Genomic DNA, 13335 nt, shown 5'->3' on the forward strand with positions numbered 1-13335 from the left:
TTACAGCTGACAAGAGTCGCCTCCAGAGACTGATAGTGTTTGACTTTCTTGCGAGCGCCTTATCAATACCACCATCTCTGGACAGGGATCCCAACTGTCTGGCTTCTCTGCCATCTAATTGCATGCTGTCTGCCCCATTATCCCAGCATCGGAGCAACCAGGTAATAATAGGTTCACCGTCATAACGGCTGAAGTCTTTCCTTATATTTCTCAGGTCCTTCAGGGATAAGGAGTGGTAGGTTATCTCTACGTCCGAGTCCTCCTCTTGTGATAGTTCTGCTTTAGAAGGACCTTTCTTCTGTGATGGGTCTGCTTTAAAAGGACAATCGAGGAAACCCCCATCTGTGTCAGGCCCTAACTCTGCCTGAGAAGGGCCCTCACCTGGGTCATATGATGGCTCTGCCTTAGAAGGCTCTGAGTCATCATCTTTCACTTCACGAGCTGATTTCTTTTGGTATTTCTTCCTGGTTACAGGAGCAATTGGTAGAGATTCGATAGATGCTGGGGTCTGAGTAGACGCAGTGGCTGTCGTGGGAGTGCTGAGAGTCTGAGTAGCTGCAGTGGCCATCTTGGGGGGTGCAGCAGCTGTGGTACAGGCTGCCGAGGCTTCAGTGGGTTTAGTGGCTGTAGCGGCAGTACACACTGTAGGATCTGAGGTGGCTGCGTAACACCTACAACTGTCCCTGCACCGATATTTAATCTTATCCCACATCAGAAACACATTCAGGACAACCAAAAATAAAAACATGCCACCTAGACAGCACCATCCTAATTTTGCAAAATCTAGTGCAATCAGCTTGGCAGAAAAGGAGAAGGTACTATTTCCCAAAGTAAAACTGGAAGTGTAATCATTAACAGAATCAGCTAAAGGACGCCTGGAGCGTGCAGATGAAGTTGCTGCTACTGATTCGCGATTAAAGCTGCCCATCATTGTGTCATAGAGATAAGAGATCGGAATATTAACTGCCCAGTTTATCACAGCATAAATCAGTATCAAACCCCATACCAAAACAATACATTTCGACCAGCGCCCACTGCTAAACTGCATGTAAACATTCATAAGAAGCAAGCAATAACACAGTGCCCATGGCAGGTAAGGCATCATTGCAATACTCAACTGTGAAAGAAACTCCATAAAAAGATGAGATAACACAGTATTCAAAAATGACATCACCATCTTCACTATCTGTTTTAACTTTCCAACCCCTCGTAAATCTCAAAGGAAGAAATCTGATATTCTCTCAGCTGAGCTCTCCAGGTCTCCTCCCACCAGAGCCAGGATTCAATTTATCAGAGCAACCTGTTGGAGCTTCTCTCGAGCCCCACGTTGGGCACCAATAAATCTGTCACGGTTTAAAGCTGGGCCAGCTATTAACCAGGTGGCAGATGCTCTCTGTTAACCCTCTCCCCCCCCCCCTCAAGGGAAAGGGAAAGGGAAAAGGGAGAGAGACTTATGGGTTGGAAAGTTAAAACAGTTTTAATAAACTATAATAATGAAAAAGAGTATAATAACAATAATAATAGAAATAATCAAATATATATACAAAGGCAAGATTGAGAGCTTGGAAATCCTCCTCAGGCAGGGTTGCTCCCCCAGCACAGGCAGAGGGGAAAATGCAGTAGCTCCACCCAGCATGGGCAGAGGGCAAAATGCAATAGCTTCCCTGCCATCACACCTGCAGGCTTTTAACTGGAGATTTGGCAAAGTTGGTACCAATCAGTGGGAGACAGGAGGGCCCCTCCCTCCTGGGCCCCACCTCCAGGAGGCAGTGGGTTAGTGATAAGCAGGAAAGTGAGAATGACATGTATGGGATGGAATACCTTGTTGGTCAATCTTGGGTCACCTGCCCTGTCTGCTTCCCCCTGCAGCTGCGACCCCCCTTTGGCTCTTCACTCGTAAGCAGTGAGGAATTTAGCAGTGACCTTGGTTTCTCTAAGACTAATGGGCCTGGTTTGGGCCAAACCAGGACAATGGGAAAGCTGCTGGGGTTGGGGGGGGCCTGTTTGCTCTGCTCTCCTATCCCTCTTCCTTCTTCTCAAGAGTTGCTATCCCTGGAGGGACTTGCTGCCACTCTATGGGCTAAGTATAACTTTGTGTCTTTTGTATTAGTATTGATATTGGATTTTATTAAATCTGTTTAAATTTCAATCCACATGTCTCCCTCCTTTCCCAATTCCCTTTCTCGGTCAGGGAGGGCACACTGGGTGATAGAACAACTGGCTATTGTTTAGCCCTGGGTGCAGGCTAAACAGAGACAGTTTACTGTTCTAAAATAAAAGTTTTTACTCCATTGTGATAATACTAGGCACTGTGATATTACAAAGGTGTTCAGTTGTACCTGAGCATAGAAAAGGACTTGAAGTTCTAAAACTAACAAATGTTTCACCATACCTAACACCTAGCATATCCACAGAAACTAATTAATTGTACTCCTCTAGTAACTGAATACAACAAAAATAATGTAAAATTGTATCAATTGTAGACATGATTATTAGACAAATCAGTGGAGAGAAACACAATAGGAATCAGACTGAAACACAAGATTAATAGCTAGACAGAGATCTCGTTTCCCTAGGGAGAAAAGGAGAAAGCATTTTTAACCACAGTGAACTAATTCAAGGTCACAGCCTCCTCAAAGCATGGCAACTCATAGATTTGACATAAATTAGAGCAAATTGAAAGCTAGTCTTGTTGAAGCACCTTGCCCACATTACCATTTTACCTCAAGTTAACTTGTTTCTATCAACTTTTTTATGTTTTTAAAGGACAGGAACAGTGTAATTTGTCACATTGGGAACATTCACATCTTTTTTAGCAGCACACCAGCACTTCTTGTTTACATTCTTGATGTCCATGCCAAATATCCTCATATTCACACAACTTTAAAACACTCAGCCCAATATTCTGCTAACAAAACTTGGCTTTTTTGTTCCATGTTAACACAAACAAAGGCTCCACAAAGCAAATTAGGACTTCTGTTACACCTGCTCAACTTGATTGCCTCTGAAGGTATGGGTAGACACCACAGTGTTGATGCCCAGTGCTGAACAAATGCATACTCATACCTGAGCTAGCTGAAGTATTAATTTTGTTACTGAACAAAGCAAATGTCTGAATACACATGAAGTAGAACAGCTGACTAAAACAGAGACTGTTTTGCACTGTCACTTCGCAGAGCAGATCCGTACTTTAAACATTAACTTATTAACATCTGACAAGTTGGCCTAGGAAGGGCCTGGTAAAAAGTTATTCCAGGCAAAGTAAAAATCCTAACGTGCAAACTGTCCTTTGATATGTTACCATCATATAATGATTCAAAAACTTTTGCTGACTCACTCTATGACATCAAAACCAACTGTAATAACATTACTATTCGTTCACATGACAAAGTGCTGTGAAAAAGGAAAAAAAAGAGGAAAACAAATAAATGAAAAATACTTTCCCAAATCCTCCGAACCTTGGCTTAATAAGACATTTAAAAATTGAATTACAGTAACAGTCTGAAAGAGGCCTCAGGGAATTAATATCCAATTCCCACTGAAAAGTTACAGAAAACAGGCCCTTAAAAACTGCAGCTGCTTTGAAAATACTAAGCTACAACTTCATCTAGATGACAATAAAAAAGCAAAGTTGCTGACTCTTCCCACACCAAACTGTTTTGAACACAGGAGTGGATGACACGGAAGCAAAGGTTTGTATCTAGAGGGCTAAACTGCAGTTTACGTTCCCAGCAATCCCTCAAACAGTTCTACTACAAAGAAAGATTTTCAAATCACATTACTTTGTTCAGCACTGCTGTTTCAAACACACCCATGATCATTTAAACTTTCAACAGCCATTCCTAGTAACACACACAGTTAAGCGTATTAGCTGGACTCTAGTCTTTCTTATACCCACGCCCAGCAGTTTCAACAGAGGCCAACTTTGATGAGCTCCAGCCTTCTTTTATACAATAGAATTAATGGCCACAGGTCTTCTTGACCGAAGAAGTAAGGAACCAAACACACTCATGGCAATACAACCACTGATAGCTGTGTTCTCGTTTCCTGATGAATCATACCTGGTAATCTTATGACTGTGAACTAAAGTGAGTCAGTGAAAACAGGGTTTCATTGCACAACTCTTGGACACTATACAGGAAGCGGGACAAGAATTCGTGGTTTCAACCAGTAAAGTACTTTTGGCCCGCAGCCCACAGCTTGCAGCATTATAAAGCGTAGCTAGAAAGTGCACCCAAAATTAGGCTTCTATATAAGCCTATTCTGTCTTTCACGACTCGGTGGAGTTACTATCTTCCTGTGCCCTTGCCAATGACGCATGCTAGTTTCACAATCAAGTTATTTCCTCAAATCTCTGCAAACAAAACAAACTCACAAAAAATTCATCTCAAGAAACAAATTCAGATTCTTGATGAGCTTACAAGGCTAGCAGCCCATAAACGAAAACTGCGGCAGTGCAACCTACTGCAAAGGGCTCACGACTCATGTTCCAGCCAGTTCTATTCCTTCCAGGCATCCTTCAGCAAGCCACTCCACTCCTCCATGCTTTGACTTAGAAGAAATGGCTAGCAGTACTCCCCTTCTCCGTAAAAGCACTTCACAATCTACAGGTGGAAAGTGCTGTACTTGCAACAGAACTAGTCTGTTCTCTAGAGAGTCACTGAGACTGAAAAAGGGCATAAAAGGATTATGTGTAAAATGGGATTCTTGCAGTAGAGCTCCTTTTTGAGAATCTACCCTATATTTTCTTTTCCACAAGACAGCATAGGATGTTTTATCCTTCAGCTTAACTGGGAGGAGCTTGGGCAACATCCATTTTTCCCAAGGAAACACTGAGATGTGAGTTACTGCCAATAGAATTCCTTCTCTTCTGACCTTCTAGGTAAGCATCTGTAAATTGTTTGACTTTAGCAAGTTTTAAATTTAAGGTGATACAGAGTATGATCATGAGTGGCCTACAGACATAATGGCTAACATTCTTTTTAGCCTGTTAATGGTAGGGAACAATTAACCCCATCAACAACAAGAAGTCTAAACAAAAGCATTTTTCTCTATGTCACCATGTAATCCCCAATTCTTAAGATTTTGACCTTACTCCCAGACAGTGACCCTCCTTAGATAGCCAAGGTTTATAGTCACTAGATTGAGATGTTGACTGGGCTTTAAAATAAATGTATAGAATAATTTGCCATGACACCTCTACCACAGCTGTTCATTCATTAGGCATTTCTCTGCTGTTGGCAATTTTAAACAGTATACAGGATGATCTTTAAAAATTCTGTGACATCCCTGATTCGTGACCGAGGGTGAGGGATGCTAGCAAAACAAACCCACAGGAAATCACAGGAGGAAGAAAGGCTCCATTTGACATGGATAAAGTTTAAAAAGGATAAAAAAATTGAAATATCAAAATGAATCTGTTACTCTACAGAAAAGTATCTCCACACAAGATACTTCACAGTATTATTTAAATAGGTATTCTTATTTTAGTATATCTGCCAGTCATTTATCAGAAAACACTTGCTAAGTATCATGGTTAGATCACTAATACTTTCGAGTTACATCTAACAAGCCAGCTGTCAGGAAAGTCAATATATCTTCTTCTAAAGGTTTTTATTCTACCAAATAGCCATCTACCATTGCTCTAAAACAATTTCAATCAAATTTCCAATGAGAGGAAGTTTCCAAAATGAGAAACAAATAGCTTAAGAAACATGAATGATCAGAGTATACTACCAGGCAGACTCCATAAAGAGTCATACAGATGTGTTTCAATGCACTGAGACACCAAATGATGGAAAACCTAATGCTAAACAAATCATGTACTCAAGTGCCTTGAGTGCCAACAGAAAGCTAAATCATAATCCTGGAAAAGAAGACATTATATAGTTTCAAACTCTTCTGGTTGTACCATTCAGTAATCCTTGGACTACAGAAAAACAGTGAGACAGAACTGGATTAAGTTAAAAGAATTAAAATTAAATTGTTTTTATGAAATAAAACATTACATAAAATACTAAAAGCATAAGCAAGTCAGGAAACATGCTCCACTACCAAATCACCCAACATTCCCCTTAACATTTACACCTGTGTTATCTTTATAAGCAGAACATTGCCGATCTGGGATCATGAGAATCAGGCACAAATCCGAAACCCTGGATTTATGGATTTGAAGTTCCAACCATAAACTGTACACAGGTTGTAATCAGAGTATACAACTGTGTGACATAGCCACTTGACAACAAGCAGAGTCCAACACAATGTATACATTTACACACATAATTCAGTAGATCAGGTTTTTATTTATAATTTAGTGTAGTACAGAAAGCACAATACTTATGTATTCACTTAGTTTAAAAAACGTAATACAAGCTGTTAAATATGCTAATTCTGAAAACTGTATTCCACACTGAAGAGAAATTCCATAAAAATGCTGACATTAAATAAAAATGGAAAAAAAAATGCAGAAGAACCAAATCTGTTTTCTGTGGAACTAAACTGAATTTCACTAACTTTTCCAGATTGACATTACTCTGAAATTTTCAGATAATCACAGGACTGACAATAATTCTCTGCAAGAACTGTAAGCTTCTGAAATTATTAGTACTTATTTGCTATATCCACTCTTTGTTGGCCTAACAGTTAAAAATACACAGCAAGGCATGTTATTTGGTTCCAGAGTCATAATGCTCACAGAATGCATAACTTGGTATCTTGCAGTCTGCATACACATTGGTGGGCAGCAACTCTGAACCGGTTACAATCAACTCTTGAACACTGCAAATTTCAACACTGGGCATTTACAAGAAGCACACCATGATGCCTCAGCAAGCTTCAACTCTTCTAAAATTCTGTTGCGGTGTAAACAGTCTACATGACGAAAGTAAAACTGTTTTTCCACGTAAAGAGGTTCCAACACCTCTTCATACAAACAATTCAAGTCATACACTAAGACATTGAGACATGAGTCGTCCGTAACACAAGCATACTTTCTGTTCGTATACAGACATTATTAAAACACATTGTTAAATCAACTTTGCTAAGCAAGGAATTGCAAAGATTGTATTGCCATGAACTCAGAAAATAAACCAAAGGAAAAAAAAAAAAAAGACAAAAGGCAAACAGTTTTACTGAGCTGAAGTGTCAGCACCGTCAAGGTCAGCTAAAGTCGGCAGGCTTATAGGTATTCATCTTTACCCACCATGTCTTCATGAAGTCTTTGAACAGAGCAAGAACAGCATCATACCCAATCAAGAAAGCAAATATTTGATCCCTGTCCTAATAGTCAGTCAAACTGTGCTCAGTACAATCAAATAGGTTCCCCCCCCCCAAAAAAAAAGAGAGATGGGTGGCACTTGCAACCAACTGACCTCTCAGACTGGCTTTGTACCTGAAGGTTATTGTCTGTTCCAGCCTTCATACTTGCTCTTCTAGCTAAACACCACAGGATCAGCAATAACAAATCCTACATTGCTGAAGTCTTCCAACATAGGGAAAAATCTCCCTTGACTTAAGACAGTTGCAAACCTGATTTACATCCATGAAGCAATATAAAATATGCTTTGTGTATCCCTAAATTTGGCCCTAATGACACAAAATATTTACCTAAAAATCTAGATTTTTGTTCTGGCAGTCCTCTGAAATGACTGCAAACAAATAAAAAAGTAGTCAACTCACTAAGTCATAACATTAGCTACAGAAATATACAACTGAATGGGTTTTATTTTTCTGTATGAGTTTACGGTTGTTTGTTTTTCTTTTTCAACCTGCAAATATGGCAGGCATTGCTGGCCCACCTATGCCAACAGAATAAACCACTTGCTGATCCCACATGCATCTGAATAGATGTTCAACTTGTTTTGTATTTGAGATTAATCTGTTTCCAAGGCTAGCTCTAGACACATAGTAACTACTGTTGATGCTTATTATTAACAACAGCTCATTTTTACAGTTTAGAGAAATCGCCAATATTAGTCACACTATAGGGACAGTGCATTTTTTAGTGCTAGCTATGACACTGTCTGAGACGCCAAGCAAATGGTCGACCCACAGGGGCAATCTTACTTCACAGGAATCAAGATAATACTGCAGATCTCATCTTTTAACAGCAGCTCCAAGAGAGACAACATTCAGAGTTTAAGACATCTGTGGGCAAGAAAGACATTTTAAGCAGTGTGTTCTACTAAACTTGCATGGCTGCTTTCAGTAAAAATTCATATTCTTGCTAGGCTGTAGAACTATTTCAGTTTAAGATAATTGCTTATTTGAAAACTTGGCAGGCCCACTGGCATTCACATCTGAAACAATACTGTTAAAATCAAATATATTACAAAATTCACATCTTAAGTGAATCTGTTTAGAATTCCTGAAGGACCCAAACTAACAGCAGCCTGCTTTTCAGGACAAATGCAATCCTCAGGTTAGCTCCAGCATATGAATCTCTCTTCTAAAAATAAAACAAAACAATAATCCCAAAACCTGCAAAGACTTCTACAAAAACTGCACTGAAGCTACTCACAAACCTATGGAGAACAGAGAAGGGAAAAGCACCCCTTTCAGACTGAGATTGCTGGGAAAGCAGTGGGCAACATTAAGAAGCAAACAGAGTCATTTTACTTTTGGGAGAAATGACTAGATTAAGCTTGAAGAGAGAGTAGCTGATAGTATACAATACTGCAGCTGCCAAAAGACCAGTGAAGACAAGAGTAGTATCACCTCTCTGGCAGCTGGAGAGAAGACCTCAGTAAAACTTATGTCTGGGATACTTATGAGCCAAATGCTGACATAAAAAATCCTGCATCTAAAACAGACCCAACGGTAAAATCGTGAAAGAAATATCAGCATTTTGTTTCTTCACAGCAACTAGGTGGAGCAAGAGTCTGACATTCTAGCCAAGGTGCTGGTACTACATTTTACATTTGAGAGCCTTTACTTCATCTTTTGCATCCCCCTCTGATAACCACATGCTGTCTTTCAGCTCATCCATAAGGAATGATTTCACGCTCTGTATCTAGACAGCAGTGGCACTCTCACACACATAACTTTTTTTGGTGAGTTTTTTGCAGTTACCAACCACACCAAAAAAAATGTGAAGTCAAACTGAGTTGCCTCAATCAGAGAAATTTCAGTAAGAATTTCAGAGAAATTATATGGAAAATTAAGTAAGCTCTGAATCTCCTTCAGGGAACTTCACTTTCTGGAGTATTTTAGCATAGCGATGTCTACATCCCTCACAAGCAGGAGACTCTGGCTTTATAGTGCCTCTACCTTACACTTTGATTACACCTTTTCTACATTTTATGCCTTTCTAATCTAAATAAATGAAGTTTTAGTCAATACTTGCATGGAAAACCTCTAAGGAAAACAGAAGAGTTGCAGGAAATAGTATCGATGATTCAGTAGGTGTCACTGCTTCTGTGGAGCCAAAGGCACCATGGGGCATAGACTTTCACAAGAACGTAAAAAAAAGACCCTAATAATTCAGAGTTATCCAAGAGTACCAACATGCTAAGTACTGTATCGATAACTAGCTCATTTAAGTACAGTAGAAGGCACATTTAATCTGTCGTGCAAATTTTATAAGCACCGTCTAAAGGCATGACTACCTAAAATGAAGACATCTTTGCATAACCTGCTCGCTCCTTTTTAAAGACAATTGTAGATCAAGGCAACCATTGGCACACAGCGCTGCGACGCAGATGATTGCATACATTGTCTGTAGCCATGCCAGGTAGCCGGCCAGCCTCCTACTTGCCGACTGAGTCAGCTCAACAGGACAACTCATAGTTAGAAAACGAGCTACTTCCACCTCCCGGGCCGGCTCTCAGCATTGCAACAGGGAGGAGAGAAGCTGGGAAGGAAGAGACGAAGCTGGAGGTTTCTTCACGAGCCCCGCTAGCTTCAGATGGCAGCAGTCCTCTCCTGGGCCGGGATCGGCCCTGGTACTCACTCAACGGCGCCCAGAGCAGCCCGGGAGAGCAGCAGCTGCTTTGTCACCGGGAAGGGCCCTCACCCTAGAGCGCTGGAGAGGAGAACCACGGGCCTAAGGTCTTCTCCCGGGCTATGCTCCACCCGGCCCCGGCCCCTAACCCCGGCTTGGCTACTCCCGCTACCCGCCCCCTCGTCCCCCAGCCCCCTCAGCCAGCCCCGCTGCCCCCTCACCTGCCGGATGCTGCTCGTTTCAGACACAGCGAACTCCTCCTTCTCTTTGGGAGTCTTCACCGTGACTTTAATGATCCGCGGTTCAGCGGCGGAGCTCCGGGCGGGGGAATCCGGTGGGCTACGACCCCCCGCAGGACCCTCCGCACTCTCTGACATGGCGGGGGAAGGTGAAGCCTGGCCGGCTGCGGGCACCCGGCTCCAGGCGGGCCCTCCACGCCGCGCAGCGACCACGACACCCGCTCCCGCACCGACGCACACTGATGACGTCGCCCATCGGGGAAGTTACTAGAAAGGGGCGATATCTGCCCGGGCGTGGCCATGTGCCAGCGCTTCGCTTCCTCCAGCGCGCATGCGCCGCCCACGCCCCGCGCATGCGCGCTGGAGGGAGCTGAGGCACTGGCGCCCAGCCCATGCATGCGCCGTAGGCTACCGTGTCTGCTGCCGCCACTCACCTGCTGCGCGGGGTCTTCGTTCCTGTCGCGGCCTGCGAGGTGTTTGTGTTGGGGAAACAAGGAAATTAACTCGGTACAGGTTGTGAACCTACGTCACGGAAATAAATCACACCTTTTGCTTTTAAGTTACTCGGCACCAGCTAAAGAGTAATAAATAGTGTCCAGGTGGCCAAGGCGGCCAACAGCATCCTGGCTTGTATCAGAAATAGTGTGGCCAGCAGGACTAGGGAAGTGGTGGTCCCCCTGTACTCGGCACTGGTGAGGCTGCACCTTGAATTCTGTGTTCAGTTTTGGGCCTCTCACTTCAAGAAAGACACTGAGGTGCTGGAGCGAGTCCAGAGGAGGGCAATGAAGCTGGTGAAGGGTCTGGAGCACAAGTCTCATGAGGAGCAGCTGAGGGAACTGGGGTTGTTAACTTTGGAGAAAAGGAGGCTGAGGGGAGACCTTATTACTCTCTACAACTACCTGAAAGTGATACCAGATGGTTTAGTAAAAGTAGGCCTCAAAGCAGGCCCTAAAAGGCCTACTTTCTGTAACCTTTAAACAGAACCAATTTTCCTTTCAGCTAAAATAACTGCACTTTCTTAAGCTAACTGCATGTTTTGCAGACAGAGTCTGCTTCTGGGACTGTTAAGCCTTAAAGTTTGCAGGGATGGTATGCGGAAAGGCTCTTGCTTGTGCTTATTCCTAGAGAATCCAAGGTCTCTGTTAAATTCCTCATTAATTAAGAAGAAGGGCCAAAGAGAAACAAGACTGCGAACAACATCTTTGTAGTGTCTTAAATGACTTGATTCACAGCTCTGGCGCCAGGAGTAGAGATAAATCCTGTAGGAGTCAGAACAGTATCTTTTCCTTTGAGCCACCTGCATGTGTCAACAGAAAGGCATCATCCACGCGCAGAAGTGGGGTCATACAGCGAACAGCATCACTATGGAGGGATTACGACCACCAGAGACCACCCAAGACCCCTTCCCCAATTCAGTACACATGCCCAAAGACAGTTACATAATATATTACTATATGCATAAGGTTTCTTGGAATAGGTGGGCTTTTCTCAGGAATTGTACGAATATTAACTTTTCTATAATGCATATAATGAGTGTGCTTTTGTCCCTAGGAGGACGTGTTAGGTGGAGTGATCCCCCATGTCCCTCAGCTGAATAAAGTAATGCCTGCTTGTTAATGCTAAGTCTAGCATTAAGGAGTTTTTCTTCCCAATTTTGGTGACAGAGGTTGTAGCGAGGCAGGTGTTGGTCTCTTTTCCCAGGTAACAAGCATTAAGACGAGACAAAATGGCCTCAGGTTGCGCCAGGGGGGGTTTAGACTGGATATAAGGAAAAATTTCTTCACTGAAAGCGTTATCAAGCTGGAACAGGCTGCCCAGGGAAGTCGTGGAGTCACCATCCCTGGAGGTATTTAGAAGATGAGTAGATGTGGTGCTTAGGGATATGGTTTAGTGGTGGACTTAGTAGTGTTAGGTTAATAGTTGGACTTGATTATCTTAAAGGCCCTTTCCAACCAAAATAATTCTATCATAAGTACTAAACATTTACTGCTTTAAAAGTAGTATTGCTATGGAAGCATTCCATAGCTGGGAATCAGATTTTCCTCAAACTTGGACCAAAAAAAATCTAAATCCCTAATTAAATCTAGTATCACCAAATTAGGCATTCTCCCAAAATAAGAGTGATTTTCCTGTCTCTCAGGAAATTTAAGATGCCTGTTCCAGTTTTGGTGTAAAAGGTATGTGTGGCGTTGAATTCTAGAGTCAAATGTCCTTTCTTCCTTATCCTTAAATAATAATTGGCATTTGGCACAGTAGCCTGACTCACCAGATGATTTGCTGGCTTGGTCTCCTGTTGGGATAATCTCTCAGGAGCTCAATCTAAATTGATTCAGCTGATACTAAATCAAGTGTAATAGGCTCCAACCCTCTAAAATTTTTACTGAAAGAATTTAAAACCTGCTAAGAGGTTTTAGAATAGCAATACCAAACACTGGTTGAAGGCAATTTCAGGTTTTGCCTGTCCCAGAGCTTTGGTTTGTTGCAGATAAAAATAATTTCAGGCTTATTTTACCATTGAGCCTTTCTTCAGTCATGCTTGTTCCTATTCCACATTAGTCACAACCCTACAATTCTGATGCAGCGGAGCACTTCAACACGACAGGTCTACGTTGTCCTATTGACTGTCAGAGTGAGGGACATTATGAAGTAACGTTTTGCACTGCAATCCAGCAGTGATTTCAAGCAGAAATCAATCAGATCAAAGTGCAAGAAGATGTTCCTCATCCCAGGCTGTTCTTAGTATATAGATACAGCTCAGGCTGACTGTATCGTTAGTGGAGTAGAGTTTGTACTGGAGTAGCACAACTGCTACCTGGTTACAGTTAGCAGAGATTTACATGTTAGAAGAATAATCATTAGTGTTATTTACTGATGTATATTTGTTATAAGGGACAAGGATACTAAAAATACATAGAAAATAACTTGGAAGTTATCAAAAGTTCTTAATTAAGCAAAGAGGAAATTTTAGCAAAGAATGGTTGTTTCTTCATCTTAATTTTGGTACAGATAACAGGGATATGGGAGCTCATTTGACAGTACTGGAAGCATTCAGATGGAAAACACCCTAAACCAGGACAACATGCATGCGTGTTCACCGTCAGACACTTGAGAACACAACTTACACACAATGCGTGGAAAATGAAAATGATACAGCAA

General features: G+C 42.0%; 1 protein-coding gene across 1 annotated transcript in view; it reads right to left on the reverse strand.

Annotated features, from left to right (window-relative positions):
• Positions 1–10471, reverse strand: part of UBQLN1 (ubiquilin 1) — a 35804-nt gene extending 25333 nt beyond the window's left edge. Inside the window, 2 exon segments of the mRNA XM_068423072.1 lie at positions 10162–10329; positions 10331–10471. Of these exon segments, the coding sequence (XP_068279173.1) occupies positions 10162–10329; positions 10331–10435 (273 nt within the window). The 5' untranslated portion in view covers positions 10436–10471.
• Between the last annotated feature and the right edge of the window lie 2864 nt (positions 10472–13335).

The sequence above is a fragment of the Nyctibius grandis genome, chromosome Z (genome assembly GCF_013368605.1).
Source record: "Nyctibius grandis isolate bNycGra1 chromosome Z, bNycGra1.pri, whole genome shotgun sequence".
Lineage (NCBI taxonomy): Eukaryota > Metazoa > Chordata > Aves > Nyctibiiformes > Nyctibiidae > Nyctibius > Nyctibius grandis.